The following is a 23,991-nucleotide window of genomic DNA, read 5'->3' on the forward strand; positions in this document are numbered from 1 at the left end:
CCTCCCACTCCAGAAGGAGGTTCTCCTAAAGAACCAAAAGAAAAAAAAAGAAAAAGAAAAATAGTACAAAGGCAAAACAACATTTTAAGTGCAAATGTACAATAAATATAATACTCATCTCCATAACTCCAACTCCATTTCACTCCCGGAATCCTGGGCCCTAGGACATCAGAGAGAAGAAAAAGACGAAAGGAGAAAAGAGAAAGAGGAACGTGAAAGAGAAGAAAGGAGAAAGAGAAGAAAAGATGCCAGACACTCTGGTACATCTTACATCTGCGAGAGAGCATCAGCAATGATGTTGTTCTTGCCACGTATGTTTAATCAGTAAGTGGAAAGGTTGTAAGATAAGGCTCAATCTCATAATTCTTTGATTCTTGCCGCGCATTCGATCAAAGAAAGTCAACAGATTATGGTCAGTATATACAGTAATAGGACCACAAACCACGCTCAAATAGACCTCAAAATGTTGAATGGCTAGAATAAGGGCTAATGCCTCTTTTTCCACTGTAGAATACACTTGCTGGTGACTGACTGGATGTTCGATTCCGTTACAATCCTCTTGTAAAAGAACAGCGCCAGCCCCATAAGCACTAGCATCAACTGCAAGTACAAAACGCTTCTCAAAAGTCTCTTTGGGCTTATCGGTCAGAGGGGCAACTACATTTGCAAAATTATGACAAAAACCCCTGTAGTAACCCACCATCCCGAGAAATCGTCATAACTCACGACGGGTAGCTGGCTTGGGAAAACTACAGATCACATTCACTTTAGCGTGAATCGGTTTCACACAACCCCGGCCAACCACCTTACCCAAATATGTCACAGTAGCCTTTCCAAATTCACACTTAGCAAGGTTTATAGTCAAGTTGGCTTTGGCTAAATGCACAAAAAGCTCTCTAATTTGATCGAGATGTTCAGACCAAGAAGAACTATACAGAACAACATCATCCAAGTAAGCCTCACAACCACTCATCCCGGACAACACGTGATTTACCAACCGTTGAAATGTAGCAGGAGCGTTTCGGACCCCAAAAGGCATAACCGTGTACTGAAGGAACCTGTCAGGTGTAACGAAAGCAGATAATTATTTAGCACGGGATGTCAATGGCACTTGCCAATAACCTTTCAGGAGGTCCAATTTGCTAACAAATTTCGCAGAGCCAACACGGTCAATGCAGTCATCGATCCTGGGTAGAGGGTAACAAACTGGTTTTGAGTGTTGAGTTTCCTGTAGTCAGTACAAAAATCGATACGAACTGTCAGGTTTACTCACTAAAATACATGGAGAACTCCAAGAACTAAAACTGGGTTCTGCTAAGTTATGATCAAGTAAATAATCCACCTCTTTCTGAAGTAATGGTGAGCCAAGTTGACAAGCACTTCAGGGTTATTCAGTCGCCCTTCCACTTCTCCTCGAGAAGGACCTTTCATTTACTCAAAGTGGTCATCCACCTCTACAGATGCTTCTGAAACACTTGAATCTGTAGTTTCAGCAATTTTTACAACATCAACAAACAAAGAAGGTACAGGAGTCACATAGGATTTAAGTAAGTTAACATGACAAACATGGATTTACTTTCGCAGATCGGGTGTATTTAATAAATAGTTGTTATTCGAAAGACTCTTCGCAATCGTATACGGTCCAGCAAACCGAGCCTGGAAAGGACTAGTCAAAACAGGTATCAACGCCAGTACTTGATCACCTACTTGAAAATTCCTGGCCTTGACTTTTCGATCAAACAACCTCTGCATTTTCCCCTGAGACTTAGCTAACTTTCGTAGAGCTATTGCTCTAGTTTCATAGAGTCGATAAGGGAAACTACTTACATAGTCTAAAACATTCTCAGGAGGGTCAAACTTAGTCCACTCATCTGCCAAGACAGCAATAGGGCCTCTAACAGTGTGTCCAAACACTAACTCATTAGGACTAAACCCTATGCTCTCTTGTACAACCTCACGAATAGCCAACAACATCCAAGGAAGTCCTTCCTCCCAGTCACAGTCAAGTTCGACACAATAAGACTTCAAAAGTGACTTAAGAGTCTGATGGAATCTTTCCAGACTTCCTTGACTTTGAGGGTGATCACTATAGCACTAATATGTTATGTTTAACTTCAAGTTGTTGCATGACCTTAGAGAAGTTTCAGACATAAAATTCGAACCCTGGTCAGACTGTATGGTTTTTGGAATACCAAAAATAGACATGAAACTTGTTAAAGCCTTTAAAATAGCTTTGCTGGTGATTGATCTCAGAGGAAAAGCTAGAGGGTAACGTGTAGTCTGGCACATTACAGTGAGTAAATAAGCATGCCCAGCTTTAGACCATGGTAAAGGACCAACGCAATCAATCGTCAAGTGTGAAAAGGAGTGGTAACTGCAGCAATAGGCTGTAAAGGAGCAACTGGAACTTTTTGAATTGACTTTTCCCAGACATTTCCCCCAGCTAAATCATTGCCCAGTATGAAAGTTACACCAGGGACAGGAAGCATAGCACGAACTCCAACTACCACATCACCTGACACGAGTTTGGAATTAAGATGACTGTGGTGTAGACGAACTTCGGTAAAGCCCATCTCAAGTCCTCTCACCAGCACCTTTGATCCCATAGCAGTACGTTCAGACAAGGGCAAAAGTCCTTCCATCAGAAAGGATTGCCCAGCACCAGTATCTCGAAGGATGTGTACAGGCACAGTCTCCTCAGAATTAGGCAAAGCCACAGTCCCTTCAGTGAGAAATGGTGCAAAATCAACATTATTTTTAACACTCTCCCTCTCAGTAACATCCACCCGTTCAATCTGCTGGTTAAATCGAGCAGGAATATGTTTCACATTTGATGTAGAAATTAAACCAACATGTTTAACCCCTTTCTCTTTCTTTTTAAGAGCAATACAATCAGAAATTTTATGTCCTGGCTTTTTACAATAAAAGCAAACCAGCTCACCTTTCGTACGTGTGACTGAGATATCAGCAAAATTTGACACAGCCTTCAGGTGTGCAACCACCTTTTTATTTGTAACAGTAACACTCAAACTTAGATCTGCTCAGATCATTTAAGTGACTAACAGAAAGCTGATGAGTAAGAACAAATTCGTCTGCCATGAGAGCAGCTTCTGACATTTTACTCACTTTATGCTCATTAAGATATATAGCAACAGCATTTGGAACACAGCTTTTGAACTCCTCTAAAAAATTAGCTCTCTAAGCTCTTCCTTGGTGGTTATTTTTACTGAGGTACACCAACGGTCAAACAAGTTCTCTTGCTCTCTAGCAAACTCAAGATATGTGCATTTTTTTAGCCTTAAAATGACTTCTAAATTTCTGGCGGTATGCTTCAGGTGCCAGCTCATAAGCATGAAAAATAGCAGACTTAACGATTTCATAATCACCACTTTGCTCCATAGTCAACGCTGAATAAACTTCTGTGCCCTCCCTATTAAAACACATTGCAGCAATAAGGTCCAAAACTCTTTTGGCCATCTCAAAGACTCTGCAACACGTTCAAAATGTTGGAAAAACTTCTCTACTTCTCCAAAAATGGCGGCACTAGTCTAATGTTTTTATAAACATCAAAAGCAGGTGCAGCCAACCTAGGTTCAACAGATGACACGTGAAGAGGAGTTCGAACTGTTTGGGCATTCAGCTCTAACTCAAGTCTTCTCAACTGAAAATCTCTTTCCTCCCTTTCAGATTGTAACTCCAATTTACGTAACTCCAGTGTCTGTTGCAACTCTAAATTATGCTGCAACTCTATTTTCTTATCTCAAAATTATTTTCTAACTCTTTTTCTTTCAGCGCACAAGCATCACGTTCAGCACAAAGTTTTTCTGCATCAACACATAAATGTTTCTCTTGCAACGACATGTCACTAAACTTCACATTTTGATCAGCAGCGTAAAAAGGAGAGGTTAAAGACTCTTCAGAATGAATAACTTGAGCTCTCACCTTAAAAACACCACGCTCAGAAAGTGCGTTTCTCACAGTTTTCATCAGCGTTTCTTTAAGCTTCTTATCATTACTCGTTACCTCCACTCCAAAACGCTCTGCAATCTGCAACAGCTCTTCCTTTGTACATCTCTCCAGAAAGATTTCAGAAGGAAGTTTGAAGAAATCCTCCATTACAGACGACATTTCTGCTTTAGGATATGGAGCAGAGAAACACAACAGCAAAATAGCAATACAAACGCACGTGAGATGCCGCTAAACTAGAGCAGTAGTAATACAAATCCCATCAGCCACTTCGCCCGGAATTGTCACACATACACGCTCCGGGTGCAAACCCCACTTAGTTATGAGATAAAAAATAACTTACCACAAGTCATTCCTCAAATTATCTTCATACTTCAACAGGCATCACAAGCACAGATGCAGAAAACAACAAAGTGTCACCCTTAATGAAAATGAGAGACTCCAGTTCCTAACTGAATTATGAAATTTCGGTTACTGAAAAGTAACAAGCTTGTAGCTAAGGTCAAACATTTCATTGACTCGTGATGTGAGCGTTTTAGACAGAAGCAATCATGAATATATATTGGTTTTTAATAATTGAACTAATAATACAGCAAACTACAAATTACACAGAGTAAATACGCGTATGACAATACAGACAGTAAACTTTGTACAAGACATAACAGAATCCAAATGAGGGAGCGAGAGAGAGAGAGAAAGGTGAGAGAATAGGCGCGATCACCGAATAATCGCTCAGTTATGCAAACTCACAGGCAGTAACCCTTGAAAGACAACAACAAATCAAATCACCTTGAAAAGGTAATAGACAAACTTTAAGCAGCATTTAAATCTCCATAGAGAATGATACTTGCATGTGGTCTCTTTTTGTGACTCGCCAGACCAGCGTGCGTGTGTGCGTGGTCCTTTGTAGCTGGGCGTGTTCTTTTGTGTCTTCCAGGGCTGCTGCAGAATCTCGCGATATTTGAATGGTCCAACAAAGTAACGTTTCAAAGTTTGTCTTCCTTGTGTGGAGAGGCGAATAGGAGAATAAACTTAGTAAGTAAAAGAAACGAAAACAACGGAGATGAAAGCTCCCGAAGGAGCCATGAGAACGGCTGTTCTCTCAGCCACTGTGCTGAGATCAGAGACGATAGAAGAGCGGAACAAGAGCAGGGACCAAGAGCAAGAGAAGGCGGAACTTCCTGGGTCAGTTCTACTTATGGAGTGACTGGTTCACGCCTCTGTTTGCGCGAACAACCAATGAACGTTCGCGATCTGAAGCGGGAAAAACATTCCTTTGTCTCTGGGGTAACACCCACTTCTAATAAGTTATGGCTTATCGGATTTCAGCAGTGATATTCTAGCAAGTTCGTAATTCCAGATCAATAAATTTTTCATTAAATAAGTGAGTTCGTCAAAGCATGAAGATTCCACAGATACCAAAAATGACACACATAACTGATAGAGACACAACGTTACATTCATATGCAGAATTACACACATTTAAAGTTTGATTAACACACAATAAAATTGTACATACTCAAATTTTTGATTATGGAAAACATCTAATGCACCAAAAAGGCAATATTCAATACATCTTAGTAACACAATGATGAAGGTAAAGAACGTTAAGAAAGGTTTGTGTGTGTGTGTGCTTATGTGTGTGTGTTGTGGAAGGTGTTTCGTTTCTCCTTTGAGGCTCGGCGCATATCTCTGGACCGTTTCAATAGGTGTAATAAAACTGTCACCCACGCCAGGATGTTGCCGACATCGCGGCGCCTCAAATGGTGAATTATGTTGGAAGATGTTGTAAAACGAAGATCTTTGTTTACTCATGTTCTGGTCTTTGAGTGCAGAATGTGTTAGAGTCAGGATTCATTAATATGGAACAGATAGCTGAAATACCATCCGCTCATTAGTGCTACACTAATATTGACAAATTTATCCAGTGATCCTCTCCATGATTTGTGAAATTCTTATTTTTCTCACCAGCCAACTCATGCATACGTCATCAGTGCTCATGTGCTCTGTGAGACTGAGATTTCTTCTTCCTCATTCAATGAGTAGATAAATGGAGTGATCACGCAGGGGAGCAAGCACACAGCATCGAAATTCAAAAATATAAAACATATATATATAAATAATGAGTTTTTAGGTTCATTTTCACGGGCACTTGATTATGCATGATAGAATTGAGAGACAGCTGTAATTTTATTTAGTTGATATTTTTGTAAAAAATTATACATAAACTACAGTATTGCTGGCCAGGAATGAGCTCCTGTGCATCTGCACATTTGGCATAGTTCTTGCAGTGGTTCTGCTATCTGGATTTTTGTTGCAGAAATGCAACTAATCAAAGGCTGGTTTGTACTGGTTAGTGCTGTCTTTTCTAATGAAGCTGGACATTTATCTTATGTATGAGCTATAATTTGTCAGTAACACTTTAAAGGACCTATTCTAACTTAAAACTAGTTGCTTATTTTCATGTATATTACTAGTACAGTATATTGGCTGTTTCTTAGTACTTATAAACCACATATTAATACCTTATTCTGCATGAGCATATTTTAGATCCCTTAATGCACATCATACTTAAACTTAACAACTACCTTACTAACTATAAATAAGCAGCTAACTAGGAATTTATTGAGGAAAAACTCCATCTCTGCACTTTCTGGGCTTTTCTAAGCCAATTTCATAAGATGCATCCTCGGATGCTTTTTAAGAAGTATTGGAGAAGCTACTGTGTTTGCTGAAAAATGTAATGTTTTTTTTTTTTTCACCATGCACATGAATTTACCTGTTTTTTTTTTTTTTTTTAATAATGATAAAACTTTAATTCATTTTTTAAGTTTGTCAGAGAAATACATATATGGGTGCAAATCATATTTTTCTACAAAACCCATTTCAAGCAACAGTTAGGTTAAAATATTTGTTGACTATGCAAACAATAAATTATATCCAGTATGTCCAAACATTTGACTGGGATTGCAAGTGTATGTTGTAATTACATTTTTTGTCCATAATCCTTACCAATTTTGTATAATTATTTGTTAGTTTTTTTTTTTTTTTTTGTTTTTTTTTTTTAGGTTTATGCTTAAAAATGTTAAGTGTTTTAAATGTTATGTTTTAAATGTTAAGAGAAAGTAAGTTCTAAATTAAATGTATGTTATAAATGTGTAGATATTTTTACTGGAAAACAACTAAATTAATTTTTTTACTGATTAATAAAATGTTAGTTGTGTTTTCAGTGTTTAATTCCTTAAGAAATGGTGTTGAATATATTTAAAGCTTGGTTAAAAGTACTGTATGTTTCTCCTGTGTCTGCAGGACTCAATGTATGATCGGACACAATGGCACTCTGTGATAGAGCAGCAGATCTGTTTGGAGGAGGAAACCCACTTTCTTCTAAGGTTCCTTCACCCTGATTCTGTGTCTGAACACACTGCATCTATAGAGCACCTGCAGCAGGTGGCCAGAGTTCGATTGTGCCTGGATATGGCTGCTGACCTGCGCTTTAACAGAGTGACTAGTGCTGGTAAATGTTTTAGGGTTTATTTTTACTAGCCAGGTGCTTGACCATGATTTTTTTGAAATTCATTAAAATGTTTTAATCAATCAATCAATAAATGCATATTAGATTAGCAGAGCTGAAAGTGCCATTGGATGAATAAATAATCAGTATTACAGAGTATTGCATATCAGCATGGATGTGATTTACCCATAGGCATGATGCGACGGTGTTTAAATGCAATATAATAAGTGTGATTCCATTTATACAACAGTTCGATGGGAAAACTAAGTAAATAACAACCGTGAAATGTAAAAAAAAAAAAAAAAAAACACATTTTGTCTCAAATCTCTCTCCCATTCTTCAGCTCAATCTCATCTTCACAATAAAACATTAGATTGAATGTGCGCTGAGGAAAGCAATATCTTTGTCGTACTATCCTTTCATCTGTTAAGGGTGATTTCCATTTGTTGACTCTGATTACAAGCTGTTGTTGAGTGTAAAAATAACTTCCTTGTTTACATCAGCATTTCAGTCTCTTTCAATATAAAAGTCTTTACTGCTGATTATCTTGTCTCCATCTAATGGCGTAACAATGTAAACAAAATCACCTTAACTTACACCATTTCTCAATGCCAAATACTATTATTAAATAATACCATTATTTATATAATATATTATTTGTTGAATACCAATATTTATTAAAGTTGCTAAGCAATGTAGTCAAAAGTACAAAGGAATGACAAGTAAATGCGTTTCCCACCATCATATGAAATATGACCTGGGCAAGTTCATAAATTCTACAAAGAACGACAAATGTTTATCACTTGGTATTATTTTTTTAAAACTGAAGCTGAGAAATAAGTGTATCATATTTTAATGTTTTCACTTGATATTGATCATGTTTTTCATGGTTTAGGTGCACAGGATGATCCTTCATCCGTTACCTCAGCATTTTTGAACAGTGTGGATGATCTATGCTGCCAGAGCAGTAATGACTGGTACAGGGTTTACCTCATCAGAAAGATCTGCAGCCTTCATGGGGTTGAATATGTCCAGAAACTTCTGCCACAGAAAGAGTTCAAGTGGCTCTTTCCTCAGGAGATTCTTGATATGGTGGGTTTTGGTTGATTTACTTCACAATGCTGATATGATTCATAAGTATTCATGTTTTAACTGCTAAACTTGTTTCTCTTAGAATCAAGATGACAACAAAATTGACCACTATGTAGCATGTGGACTGGACTACAAAACTATTAGAGATGCAGTAGGCAAAGCCATGATGGATTGCAACATGAATGAAATACAGAAAGCGATTGAGGTATTGATATACTTATTTACACACACATTATGTATGTCCCTAACATAGAGAGTGTAACAAGGCGACAGGGACAAGACACGTGTGGATCCATTTGATCAGAACCAGGCGAGGGTCAGACAATGGCAACAGACATATTGAGGGCAAGACACAAGAGCAATCCAATAAACAGCCGTAGGTCGATCAATGGCGAACATAATCCAAAGGGCTTGACAAGAGGGGTAATCCAATAAAATGAGCAATAGTCCGGGTGAGGTGCAAACACAATCCGAGATACACAGGCAGAAGATCAGAAAACAGGCAAGGCAAGACTTTGACTAGACTAAGGAAACCAGAACTAGAAACTTAAACAAGGACAGGAAACTGGATCCATAAAGTAGCTACGCTAAACAGCATAAATGCTTAAACAATACACGGCAGTTTGAACAGGATCTGAGTGGGTATTATATAATGTGTGTGATTGGTTTCATGGAGAATGTGTGATTAGTGAAATGGCTGTAGGAAATGTAGTACAGTGTGACGTGAAAGTCTGTTTAGTGAGAGAGTCATAAAAATGAAAGAGCAAACTATGGTGGTACTTGGGCGGAAGTCTATGAACCGGATTCATGACAGAGAGCCACATCTGTATGAATTGCATGAATTGAATGCATCTGTATGACTGTAGTGAGACTAGGTTTTGGAACAGAGCTATTGTGTCTGTGTGGACACTATAATGAAATGTTTTAATTAAATGTCATTTCTCTTCCTCACTCTGATAAATTGTTGATTTGCTTTTATATTTGTTTGAAGCATTGCAAAAGTACACCCATGAAGAAAGCTGTTTATCTGCTAATGACTTTGTTCAGAGAAGTCACCTTCCTGTACAGAAATGGAAACTCGGACCCTAAACCTGAGGTAAAAACACAAATATATGCTACACAACAAAACATTTGTGCTTTACGAATCTGAAGTACTGCAATATGGTTTTGGAAGTACAGTATGGCTTAATGTTTACAACAGGCTTCTTAGTAAAATGAAATGATTAAAGGGCTCATGTCAAATAGGGATGTTCTTGATATTTTCAAATAAAAAAACATTTATGCACTATAAAAACATATTTTAACATCTGGAACTCAAAACTTCCTTTTTATTCCAACAAGCATTTAATACACAGATGACACTGGGTTCACAGATTGCCTGTTGGGTGATCAGAATTACAGTGACAAAATGAGGAGTAAGCAAGATGCATACTATTATTCCTAAATGACAGAATAATGGGTGCTGGAGGAAAATGTGGTATGTCAGACCAAGTGCTGTTCATGGCTGTGTGTGTAGCACCTGTCACTCTACTGATTTTAAGATTTTTTTAAAATAAATGTGTGGAGTTTATTTTTTAAAAAGATCTGTGATCATTTCAGACTCATTGATTCATCAAAAGGTTTATTAAGGTTTGATCCCTTAAATTTCATGGTTGAACATCAATAATGCTGTATGTAAAAAAAAAAAAAATAATAATAAAAAAAATTAAGTTACCCATCCCACCGAACCTGGCTCTAACCTTACCTGCATCATACCTCAATATTAATCAACCAATAATCTTAACCATTCTACCAAACCTGGCCCTAAACTTCCCTGTATCACATCTCAATAATATCACTTTCCCCGTCAAACACCCGCCAGAATTTTACATTATTCATGAGGCAACACTTCCCCGCCAAACACAGAATTTTCAGAGTTTCTGCATTCTCACTGTTATATGGTAGGGGGTGCTGTAACGCATCTCCTGGATGAGTTCAGAGTGTGCTGACAGGCCAGGAAGATGCAGAACGAAGCAATATCATATGTAAGCATATGAAAAATGAGATCTTCAATACAAACTGCATATAAATGAAAACTGCCTAATGTTACCGAGTGAAATGTCAATCCAGAAATTGGTAAAGGCCTGTGCAAGCTCTGGGAGAACTGAGAAAGAGAAAGCCATCTACTGCATCTTTGCTTTCATAATAGTACTGAATAAGATCCAGATTTCCATTATTATGTTTTTTGAGCTTTTTGCTCAAAATATAGCTTTTTTAATGAACCTACCTACATTTAAGTGTTGTTAAAAAAATAAATAATAAAACAATGCTTGAAGCTAGAATAAAACAGATTTATTTATTTTTTTTTTTAATTAGTGGGTTATTTTGATGTATTGCATGTTCAGATAGTCATACAACTAAATATTCTGGGGGCCAAGAAATTTGAGTGAAAATTAGCAAAAGAAGTGGCTGACATCTTTTTTTTTTTTTTAAATGCTGGCAGGGAAAGAGTTAACCAACCCTTAAACTTACCCACATCACCTGATCATTCCCACCTTCAATACCCACAACTGAGGTGCCCTAAAGCAAGTCACCAAACCCCTAATTGCTGTATGAATATATATTAACCTAACAATAACCTGCATTATAGAATGTTTGTTAATGATCAATAATGTAAGGTATGTTAATATGTTACATTTTGGATAAATGTATATCCCTATGCCTGATATTCATGCTTTTTTTTTTTTTATAGCAACGGGCTGGCCTTGAAGATTTTATCAGAAGCACAGACATCTTTGTCAATGACGAAACAAAAGCATTTGCTGAAGGACTGGTGAATAATCATCTACATGCTCTGCGTGTACAGCCTCAGATGTCAGGCAGAGAGCTTCTTCTGGTGGAGGTTACAGTTCACATGGCTGCAGTTCTGTTGTGTGGAAATCTGCCTTTACTTGAGCCACTGCAGCAGCTGGCACTGTCCCCAAAAAACATGATGGTATGAACCCTTCACGTTATGACATCATGGAGTCACATGGTGACTAGAATGTTTATGAGTGTGATATTTCTGTCATGTTCTCCTTACAGACTTCATTCATTCCGACTATGCCAGATGACATGTTGGCTGTTGCCCAGCAGGCCATTGAAGACCAGATGGGCATGGTCCGGTGGTATAGTGAGTGGATTCTGTGTCATGCATTTGTCAAAATTATATACACGCCTGATCAGAAAGGCCACAAAAAATTATGTAATACAAGAAGCAGAACTTCATGATTGTGGTAATATAGGATAATATATTTTCAAAATGGTTTTCCAGGGTATTTACAAATAGTAAATAAATAAATAATTTTACTGTTATTTTGAGTGTCTTTTCAGTTGGGAAAATTAAGGCAAAAAGGAAAGTCATTTCAGAGGTGGAGCAAGATATATATATATTTTTAATGAATATAAGACAAACTGCATACATTAATAAAATAAAGCAAAACTTTATTTTAAGGGTCCAGAATTATGCATTAGTTAAGCATGAACAAACTAGTAATTACTGAATAACTTATCATATAGTAAGGGCATATTAGCTTGCCATTGAAGGATCTATATTCATTCGTTAAAAATAAGCAAAATCAAGCTAGCAATTAATGATTAACTGAATGTACAGTAAACATCTTTTAGCCATTATTTACGGCTTGGCAAACTATATATTATTTTTGTGTAGTAATGCACTTGTGTATATTTCAGTTTTTCACATCTATTAAGTTAACTGAACAATATGAAGCTAGTGATTGTTTAAGTGGTGCTAGTTTTACATTTACATTTAGTCATATAGTAGATGCTTGTATCCAAAGTGACTTACAAATGAGGACAATAAAAGGAATCAAAATTTACAAAAAGGCAATGCTGTGCTGAAACAGTGTATTAGGTGGCCTTAGCTACTTTGTACTTACATTTAAATTAAGTGCAATTATTGTGTACATGCATGTTTTTACATTGTACTTAGATTTTTAAAAATACCTATATGTAGTTACATCTTATTTAATTTGTGTAATTACATTTATAATTACACTGTTGACCCATCCCTTACACCTACCCATACCACCAAACCTGTCCCTAACCTGTGGCTGAGCTAGAAAGTCAAAACACATGATGTGTCCTGTTGATTGACTCTGCCAACGAATGGGAACGGCAGCGTAATCTGAAAGGAAGTGAGGTAATTGTATTTAAGGCATCTCCCAATATCCGCAGAAGTTTTTTTTTTCTTTTCTCTCTTCCCCTCTCTCTTTTTGACAAGGTGTCAAAGTGTACCAGTGCTGTAATTTTTTTTTTTGTTGGACAATTGTATGTTGTGTATATGAAAATATAATGGGATTTTGAACTAAAGCCCTCTGTAACGTGGAGTCAGAGACGTGCGGATCCAATTGAAGTATTTATTTATAGAGTGGTCAGACAGGCAGAATTCAGGAACAGCATCAAGTGTGTCAAGGGATATCCAGAAATCAGTAATAATACCATAATATAATAAAATAAAACTAAAACAGATAGGATAGAAAATAAAAGAAATAGAAAGCTAGTGTTAGATGCCTTTTTAAAGAAATCAAGCAATTTTTTAAATAATAAACTGAAAGTCTGAAGTAATGATGTAAAGGGGTGCAGATCCATTGGTGGTTTTGTAGTTTCTTTTCGGCTCATTAAAAATTAATCTTGCTGCTGCGTTCTGGATTAATTGTAAAGGTTTGATAGAACTGGGTGGAAGACCTGCCAAGAGGGCATTGCAATAGTCCAGCCTGGACAGAACAAGAGCTTGAACAAGGAGTTGTGCAGCATGTTCCCAAAGAAAGGGCCTGATCTTCTTGATGTTGAATAAAGTAAATCTGCAGGATCGGACAGTTTTAGCAATGTGGTCTGAGAAAGTCCGCTAATCATCATAACTCCAAGGTTTCTGGCTGGTTATGGTTATGAAGGAGTTATGGTTGATGTGTCTAACTTTATGGTGAAATTGCGATGAAACGATGGGTTTGCTGGAATCACAAGCAGTTCTGTCTTGGCAAGGTTGAGTTTTACAAATTGTTAAAACAGTGTAATAAAGACAATTTGACCCCCTGTTCCAAAGTGAAAGATAATTGTTGGACTTATTGAGTGGTATTCAAGTTTATTGACTAGAAAAAGTATTTTATATCATACAATATCTGTATAATTTAAATGTTAAATCCCTAAACCCAGTCCCAAACAAAAACAAAACCATTGTATAGAGAATATGAAAAGAATATATAAAACATAATGGACAGAAATGTGTAAGAAAATCTCAATGCTATATTGTTACTAAAATTGTTAAGATATTTTGAGCCGCTAACTCCAACCAAACAACTGTAATCACAATATTTAAAATGTAAAAAGCAGTACCTAAAGCCATTCAAATGATGATGTGTTGCAGTCGCGATATAATACTTTTATATGAGGTAAAGAGAAGAATGTAAGATATTAATCAACAAAAATTGTATCTCGCTTCGCTTTATTCCTTGAAGGTGGCAAGATGTGAGTTTCTCATTTCTCATTTAAACACAAAACATTTTTGAATTCATAACATAAGGTTTATACATTTATATCGCTGCTGAGAAAGGAGATGAAGATAGCCGAATAAAGGCTTGAATTTGGATCTGTTCATCGCAATCGTATGGATTCCAAAGATGCGGATTACAGCGAGCGAATTAAATTGATGTCGTATGTGAATTTATATTGTGTTTTGGTGTATTTTGTGGTTTTATTGTTAGTCACAGCATAGTACTATACTGAGAAAATGCCTCTTGTGTCCCATGGTGAACAAAACAAGTATTACAGGACAAATAATGGTTAAAGAATTATAGAAATGTTACTAATTTTAATGTTATAGTGTAGTCTTGTTGTATGTAATCCTTCAAAACGAGCATTCTCGTGAGATCATGTTGCAGATTAACTGATAAACAAACTTATAGCGTAAATGAGAATCTGGTCTTTAGAACGGGGTCAAATTTTCTTTTATTAAAATTGTATTAGCGGCAGTTTAGCCATAATTATTGTCTTATCTTGTCAATAGACTTAATTATCATTCAATAATTGTGATAATTAATTTGGATATAAATTTTACTTTGAAAACAAGGGGCAAATTGGCTTTATTGCAGTGTTTTAGCAATTTATAACTGCAAAACTAGCACTAATCAAACATTATTACTTAATATAACTTAATATATGGTGAATAACTGAAATATACACAAGTGCATTATTACACAAAAATAATTTATGGTTTTAAATTATATGGCTACGTTGCAAATAATGCCTAAAAGTATTTTACTGTACCTTCAGTTAATAATTAATTACTAGCTTATTTATTGCATGAATGTGGATCCTTCAAATTCTTAATAAATAGTAAATAATGGCTAATATTCCCTTATTATATGTTAATTATTAATTACAACTGAGTCTTGTTTAACTAATGCATAATTCTTTACCCTTAAAATAAAGTGTTACCTATTAATAATAATGAAGTAAAAAAAAAACTATTTGAAACCTTTTTGACTGAAGAAGTTTTGCTTGGTAATATCACACAGACCAATAGGGTTTGTAGGACTATCTGATATATAGACTTGTATGATTTTCTAATCAGATACAAAATATCCTAAAACTGATTTCAGCCAATAGAATTGCTCTGGCAAACAAGGGGGTGGAAGTTTGACAGATCCTTGACAAGTCGTTCTGTATTTGAACATTTCTTCATCCTGTTTTTAAATTAATTCTTAATGTCTTCTTTTGTCTTTAACAGCCTGCCCTAATGGTCATCCATGTATTGTTGATTTGGTAGGGTTATTTAATTTCTATGATTCAGCATACCTTTAACTACATACATTAAAAGTTGCAGACTATAGCAATTAGTTTCAAATTGTTATGGTTTTTGTCTTAAATTAAACTTTTATTCTCTTCATGCATCTGTCCAGTGTGGTCGGCCCATGGAGGTTGGCCGCTGTCTAGACTGTAATGCAGAAATAGGCGGCATAGACCACAAACCTGTTGATGGCTTCCAAACCATGCAGATACAGTGAGTTGCACCAAATGCTTGTTGTTATTAATGTATGTGTTTTTAATTAAGTTTAGTTTATTACCTGGCTGTATGAAATATTTGATTCTGATTGGTCATTCAGCATTTAACTTGTTCCTCTGTATGGATTTCTGGGAACACTTTACAATCAGGTTCAATCTGGAAACTTTAGTTATGTATTGGGTATCACAAGCTAATAATGAACAGGATTTTTTACAGCATTTATTAATAATGATTAATTGTACAGTATGTGGCCAACCAAAATTAGCTTTTTGCCACCGCGAGTGCCGCCGCTGCCACGTCTGCAAAGTGATGTGTTACATTTGACGGCTGCAGTCGGGGAAAATGAAAGAAAAACACTGTGGTTAAAATATTTAATATTCACAGATAAAAGTATTCACAGATGTGCGTTTCTTAGAATGAATTCAAGCAGGATAAATGTCAAACCTATGAGCCTGTGCTTATATTTTCTCTAAGCTACACAGTATTACACCATATTTTAGATGTGACATTTAATAGGTTTGCAGTATTATTTGTTTAATATGAATTATGTGTTATATTATCCTAAAGAAATGCTTTAGGATACTTTGCATCGGAGCAGTAAAATAGGTCTATTTTAGTGAGCTAGGCTACATGGATTAATATGCAAAATGTCAATATTCTCACATATTAGGCATATATTTTAATTTATATATTAAAATTCCTTTCATAAAACAACATGCATTTTTGTCATGCACATACTTTGTTATTCGTTACTTGTCCTTTATTTTGACAGATAACTTCTTGGGAAAAAGATATTTGTCTGTACACTAAGAAATTGTTGCGTGTTTTATAAATTTGTTCCTTTATTTTAGTAAAACGTGAGACACTGTATAATTTCGCTCCCATTATTTAGGCCTAATTAAAACAAGAAACAAATAATTTAAACCTGCACGATTTAGCTAAATCATTGAAACTCTAAAGAATGGACGGAATAATAAAACGTCCTCACTTTTAAACTCAAGTTCTCTCATTAATAATCAACAAAATGCACACGATGTAAAAAAGAGCTTTATTAATTGACAACTTCAGTGATTTTAAAGGGAGCCATATTTACTTGCTTTTCATATAATTTAAGTAAAGTAGAAATAAATAAAAAAATAAATTGTAGCCACATTTAAATGCAGGTGTGTATCATATTCCTTAAAATATCAGAGTGCAAGATTTGCATGGCGCACATGATGCTGAGTGTGACATGCAGCATTTATTCTTATTTGTCTACATATTTTATCTTCATTACAAATCTTGTTTGGTTTTATTTTGGATAATTGCATGTAAAAATGATTTACTTTGTAATGCATATGCAAAATTTGAATTATTATTAATATTCAAGTGTTTGTGTGAAAATTATTAATGCGCATTAATGACAGGGAGGCACCCTCTTGATCACTTGAATTTTTTCCTGATAATGAAATAACTTAAAATCGGGGTGTCTCACATACATGAGAAGTATATCTACAGAAAGCTTGAAATGTATTTTAAACGAACCAATTCAAAACGAAAGCATTATGTAATCTGTGAAGGTTGCATTTCTCTCTAATGGCGCGTCCATGTGGAGAGAGTCAGCACTGTGAATTTTATCTTGCAGCCGACAAGAAAACATTAGTTTATTAATAAATAATTAAAATGTCTCCTTTTTCACAATTATTGGCCTACTTCTGCCTGTGCTTTGTGGTAAACTTAATGCATGTGCTTGAGCACAGAATATATTAAGGCTCATTATCGATTATAGATGTAAATTTAATATAAACGTGCGATTAGTTGAATAATGACTTAAATGAACGACTAGGCTACTAGTAACTAGAAAAATCTTACGTGTGGGGCAGACCTATTAACTACCCTCTAAACATCTCTGTTAAAGTTTTTAAAGTATTTTATACACGTTTGCATAAATTATGCTTTCAAAACGGTCCATAATGGAGAGATACCTTAACATTGATTTTTCCTCTCAATCACAAAAATGAAAATTTAAATAAAATGATATTTTATGTTTTGAGAATGGCTCACCCTTTTCTGCAGATATTGTGCTTCTGTTTTGTTTATTGTAAATCACAGAAAGTCTACAAAATATATTTTCTCCCAAAAAAAGTGGTCTTTTTTGTCACGTTCATAACGCATGTGTATTTCCCAAATCTAAATATACTATAAAACATGTTCATAGACGGATACTTTACTGACGTCTGGACTATGTTTGGGATTTAAAAAAACATAAAGAGATGGTTCAATATATTGGTAATGAATAGGCTATATTCTGTGAGAATTTATATTTCCCACTCTAAAAAATATTGTTTGGATGCAACAAAATAAAATGAATGCAACAGTTTGCATCTTTTTTTTTTTAAGGCAACTTCTGAAATTCATTTATAATAACTAATAAACTATTTTTTTATAGCGTACAGATGTCAACATTTGAAGTGAATCAAAACCTTTCTTCAAAGTTGTCCTAAAACCAAAATGTGTTCTTGTCTTAGGACAACTTTTATGAACTTTTTTGATCCACTTCAAATGTTACTGTATATTCTTAGAAAATTGTTTTAAAACTAACAATTATAAAGTTGAATACTCAAATTATCAAGTTGTTCTAACTAAGCTGTTCTAACTATTTTTTTTTACGATTACGATTATTTGGGTAATCTGCCGGAAGCACAAAAAGACAAAGTGTGAGTTTATCTGTGCATCATGTAGGCCTGTTCATTCAGATAAGAAAAAAAATAAGATGTTCTTAAGAATATATTTGAGAACTTATTAAGAGTTTTTCAAGAATTACACTTAAGAACATTCTTACGTACTTCGTGGAATTTATCTTATTTCTTAAGAAGATTTTCATGAATCCGGCCCCAGGTTTTGACTGCGAATGTCACATCAGTAACGAATTGCCCAGTAATGAAACCAAAGATAATTAGACCTACATGATGTTTTGGGACAGTTTCTTATTACTGCAATATATTTTTACATTTGTATTGCCAAAACGACTGCAGCATTGCCGCGTACAATTAAAGCAGTGCAAAAAGGAAAATAGTAGCTACAAAGCAACATATACTTTAAAAACAAAAGTTTTTCTCTCTTTGGCAGATGCGTGTCTCTTTCACCAGTTTCTTTGTCTCTCTCTCAGAGGCGCCTCATCTTTCCAGAGAAAAAAAAAATTATATTATATTGTAATGTATGTAATACTCTGTATGCAGTTGCAAAAATGACAAAAGCCAAACCAAACGAGGCATGTGTCCTACTTTGCCTAAACCTGCTTTGCAAGTTTGAGACCCTCATAAGACACTGTCCATATGAAAGAGCTTCACACCTTTATTTCAACCCCCACAAGCAATACAGAACTACCCCCCCCCCCAAAAAAAAAAATTCTGTCTGTTTTTTGGCTGTGAGGAACGCTGTGTTGTCATGCTACTGGGTTGAAATATCCTGCCTGCACTCACAGCAGCCCTACTCTTATTATGTTATTATTTTCTCGCAGCCAGTATAATTTTTTTTTCTCACCAGGCCATAATAATAACAAATTCTCAATTGATAATTAATCATTATTTTTGCGAAAATCATTGTTATTTGTCAACGTAGGTGTTTGAGGAAGACTTTAAGACCAAGCGGAGTCCTCTGCCAGCTGCTCCTGCTTCACAGCGATTGAGACTCGCTCTAAATGCATCCGTCAGCAAGTTTTGATTTTTACAAAATCAGTTTGAGGCGAAAAAATTTTATGCGTACACTGTAGACTAAGACTATACCACGTTTTGAAATTAACTCACTGTACATTTTCAAATGGTTTTTAAGGTTGTTACAATTTTATATTATGTTATTGTTGTATACTTCGTCCTTTCATCTCCGTTTACAAACCAACATTTTACAATTACAGTCAGTTTGCAATCCGTCCCTTTGCGCCACCTGGCGGTAGTTTCGTGATTGATTTTAACACGCGACTGAATTGCAGTTAACGCCGCGTCACTGCGGTACACACGGCGGTATTACCCATTCTGGTTGTCCACCTACTGTAGCTTATTAATATAAAGATACTTTAATGCAAATTTGTAAAACTCGAAAAGAAAAAGGATTATTTACGTAGTTTAATCAAAATTATTATTATAGAATATATTTATTATATACAATTATTAAATGCATTGGTTAATGTATAGAACTTTATTGTAAATTGTTATTTAATGTCTTGACAAAACTTGTGAATTTCTGAGTTTTTTTTTTTTGGCTGACAATTTCCCTACAAAATGGTGCTGAATATCTGTTTCAGTGGTAATTGTTCATTCAGTTGTTTCATGATTTTGAGGCAATTGTTCCTCTTTGCAGAGCAGACCGTACTCAGTCTGGACACATTCTGGGTGATGCACAACGTCGTGACCAGCCTGACATGCAGGATACTAAGAATATGTCACCTGCTCCCTTTGCTCTTCTCAGACTGCTCACACACTTGTCCATGCTGCTGGGAGCTCAAAACAACACACAGGTATTACATTCTTTCTTGCCATTTATGGTTTGTAACATGCAGATGTGGAAACAGTACTAAAAAATATACTCAAGTAAAATTACCATTGCCTTCCAAAATATTTAGTGTAAGTTAGAGCTTCCAAAAAATAGTTGAGTATACTAATTAATATCCTAATAAAAAAATACATTGCCCCTGTTTGCTCCATGCAAAGAGGTGTTATTTCAGGGCATATAGTTTCCTAGTGGAGGCAGCTTCAGCATTCAGCATTGTCTCAAAACCTTGTTTTAGAGACCAGAGTTTATGACTTGGTCTTCCTCAGGGGGTGGTCAGTCAAGCACCATAACTGAGACAGAAGATCTTTCCAGATGAGATTCTCTTATGGAGTGCTGTTTAGGAGAGATAAAAGGTTAAAAAACCTCTGGCTTGGAGAAAGGATACTTTTTGAGGTTTAATCTCAAACTTGATGGTAGGGTAGGTGATTTTGGACCAGCCTCCTAGGATGATCAGTCTGCAAAGCCACGCCTCCTCCAAAACACATTAACGTACTCAGACAGACCAGAGACTAACCAGCGATGCAATGAGAGACTGAATGCGCAGAGGTTTGCAAATACATATTTTGACAGGCAGGTGGGACAGCCTATCGTAACGAGCGAGCATTTTATGGTCCTACACCTTCCACCTATAATATACATACATTAAAAAAAAAAAATTGTTAATTTTAACTTCTAATTCTATCGGGATGTGAAGAGACTTTTAACCAGAATAACAAAAAAATGTTCTTAACCAAATGACCTACCCTGCCTTTAAGCACTTAATGTGAGCGATGTAAAGGAAACATGTAAATTGGCAGAATGGGAATTGATTATTATATTAATTATTAGAGTGAGGAGGACTTCACTAAAGAATACAAGCTTAAAGATGACTAGACTTCTTTAAGACTTCTCGGTACCAGGATCGTCAAAAGATTTATGGTTCTCCACTGTTTACACATTGAGTTCCCATTCTTATTTCTCAATTTCTCATTTGTGTTGTTTTAAAAATAGCGCAAAATGCTTGGAAATCAAATACAAATCATATATTGTCTTAAATGTTTATTAGTTAATATTTCATGTGTAGAAAATTTCTCTGGGTTTGTTATGGATGGAAGTAAATGTGGAACTTTTAACTCTTTGGAATGCTTGATTTATTAGTAAAACTAATAAGACAGGGTCAACCGGGAACAGCCTGGCTGGTAAATATTTTTTTTTTTAATATATTAATACTATTTTTATATTAATACTCAAGTGTTGAATATTCAATTCAATATTATGTGTACAATGTCATCTTGGTATCACGGATTAACTTTCTCGTTTCATACAAACGCTGCTACTGCAATGCTGCTACAGTGTTTTGTATACGGTAATGGATAACTAACAAACTGTTAAGATTTTAAAACAGTTTTATCTTCATTCAATATCTTTTATCGCCTTATTTATGTGGTGAAATGTTGTGTAATAAGTGCTATGACTGCACCATATCCCTTAAATATTTGAATGCAAACCTTCCACAAAGAAAGCATTTGCTAGCAAGTGGCAAGTTCAAATTAGATTTAAACTCAGATCAATGTTTCAAATCGAATTATTTAATTTGTGGCAAGCAGGCATGTAATAAGCAGGATAATGTACATCCAGGCTTATCAGCAGCCCGATGCAAAGTCTGTTGTGTAAGACTGAAGTGCCTTATTCTGTTATAACAACCTGCTGGATGTACATCATCCCTTACATAAAAAGGGTCATATAATGCGATTACAAGTTTGCCTTTCTCTTTGGAGTGTTACAAGCTGTTTGTGCATAGATAAGATCTCTAAAGTTGCAAAGACTAAAGTCTCAAATCGAAAGATATTCTTTGAAAAAGTTAAGTAAGTGTCTACGTCACTGTGTGGTAAGATTTGCATAACACCGCCCAAATGTTCACTCAAAGGAAGAAGGCGTAACTTTTATTCTTGCTTTAGTATTGTTGCCGCCACTGCCATGTTGTGGAGACGCTGTGTGTTTTGTTGAGAAAGCGAAACTACTTTTTTTGGCCTTCAGAGGTTAAGTTGTATTTACAACACTGTTCCAGAACAGTTGTATGTGTGCAAAGCATTTAACGGAGGACTGTTTCCTGAACCTGCAAAGCCGACTGTTCTGACTCACAGTCTGAAAGTATTAGGGGTGTAACGGTATGCAAAAATCACGGTTCGGTACATACCTCGGTTTTAAAGTCACGGTTCGGTTCATTTTCAGTATAGTAAGGGAAAGAAATGCAAACATTAAACTGCAGGTTGTTTATTACTATAAACTTTTTTTTAACAATTTGTTTAAACTTTTTTTTTTAAATACTTTTTTAATAAAATATATATATATAATAAAAAAAGAATAAGAAATAAAATACTGCTGCAAAGTTCTCCACTAAATAAAATAACCTTAGTCTCAAACCAATATCTTATAATCAGATATAATTAAAAATATAATGAAAAAACTATGATTACAGTGCAGCATTACCAATCCCAGCTTGTAGGCCTGCTCATATTTAAAACATATAACTTTTCCAAAGTGTAAAGTGCAGCATCAACAGTTTCAGTTTTTAGAACTGCTCAAATTTCGTTATTGAGTTGGACCAATAGGAATTAAGAGCAAAGGTTTGTTTAAATGCCGATGGGAGCTGCGTCTGAATTACAATCGTTTTTTTCCTAGTTGTAGTGATGTTCACACTCGTGTGATGCCTTTTGAAAACCTTAGGCCGATGACACACTGGCATATTGCACCTGTCAAACATAGTCTATTTTGTTTGATATTGTTGTCGTGAAGACAAGAGCCTGATCTGTCGACGGCATCCCTCTATGTCACCTACAGTAGCAGCAGCACGCCAGCGCCACGTCAGGCTTTTTTGGAGTGTAAAGACACAGAAAATGCGAGGCAGCCATCACGCAACTGACACGCAGCAGAAACGCCGCGCTCACGCCACGCAGCCAGTGTGTCACCAGCCTTAGAATCAGCTGCAGGGCGGGATTTGCGCTGAACGCGGAGACTTCCGCCACTTAATATGTAATAATCACTAATTATGTCCCCACTTGATACAACAAATGCCTCGTTTATGATGGGTTTCATTGGTTTTGTCTGGTCATGCCGGGAGATGGCATCACAGTATGTTAAGGGGTGTAACATTTCCATCAAAGGCTTGCAGCATTAGACCAATAACAAAGCACTGGATAGCTGGACAATCAGAGCACAGCTCGCTTTTCAGAACGATGAGCCATGTAAAAATCGATGCATTTCAAATAGGCAGGACATAGAGGAGCAAAAATAATGTACATTATGTGGAAAATGTATTTTTTTAACCTTACACTGCATAAACACATTTAATTACACCAAATAATGTTCTTTTTAGCAACATCGGTAACACTTTATAATAACTGCACACTATTAATAATTAATTAAGCATTAGTAAACAGATAATTCATAATTTATAAAGCATTAATAGACAGTAATAATCAGTTTATAAATACAGATATAAATGCTTTTTTCTTGATTTAAAAGCATATCTATAATGTGTAATTTTATACTTTATTCATGATCAATTTATCATTTCTCAATGAAGTATAGCATTATTTACAAACCAGTTATTTAGGAGTTGCCAGTGATTCATAAGATCACAAGAAATGTAGTAAATTCAGGTAGTTATAAAGCATTTAGTAGTGGTCAGTTAACTATTTATGTGAGCTCATCTAAAGTGAGGACTAGTTATGCCTTGTAAAGCATTTATAAAGGATATTTAAAGGCTCAGTTATCTTCTAAACAAAAAACAGAAACAAACAACACAGTGAGACAGAACATAGAAATATTAACAGCCTTTAAATCTCATTTGTAAAAGCTTTACAAGGCATAA

At 35.6% G+C, this 23,991-nt stretch overlaps 1 protein-coding gene across 1 annotated transcript in view; it reads left to right on the forward strand.

Annotated features, from left to right (window-relative positions):
• The window catches only part of LOC127952308 (E3 ubiquitin-protein ligase rnf213-alpha), a 129,605-nt gene that overhangs the window by 87,714 nt on the left and 17,900 nt on the right, over nucleotides 1–23,991 (forward strand). Inside the window, exons 46-54 of the mRNA XM_052550693.1 lie at nucleotides 7,276–7,483; nucleotides 8,376–8,572; nucleotides 8,655–8,777; nucleotides 9,564–9,668; nucleotides 11,304–11,546; nucleotides 11,636–11,723; nucleotides 15,336–15,370; nucleotides 15,508–15,608; nucleotides 19,947–20,103. Coding sequence (XP_052406653.1) covers nucleotides 7,276–7,483; nucleotides 8,376–8,572; nucleotides 8,655–8,777; nucleotides 9,564–9,668; nucleotides 11,304–11,546; nucleotides 11,636–11,723; nucleotides 15,336–15,370; nucleotides 15,508–15,608; nucleotides 19,947–20,103 — 1,257 coding nt within the window. The remainder of the gene's footprint in view (nucleotides 1–7,275; nucleotides 7,484–8,375; nucleotides 8,573–8,654; nucleotides 8,778–9,563; nucleotides 9,669–11,303; nucleotides 11,547–11,635; nucleotides 11,724–15,335; nucleotides 15,371–15,507; nucleotides 15,609–19,946; nucleotides 20,104–23,991) is intronic.

Source organism: Carassius gibelio, chromosome B3 (assembly GCF_023724105.1).
Source record: "Carassius gibelio isolate Cgi1373 ecotype wild population from Czech Republic chromosome B3, carGib1.2-hapl.c, whole genome shotgun sequence".
Classification (NCBI taxonomy): Eukaryota; Metazoa; Chordata; class Actinopteri; order Cypriniformes; family Cyprinidae; genus Carassius; species Carassius gibelio.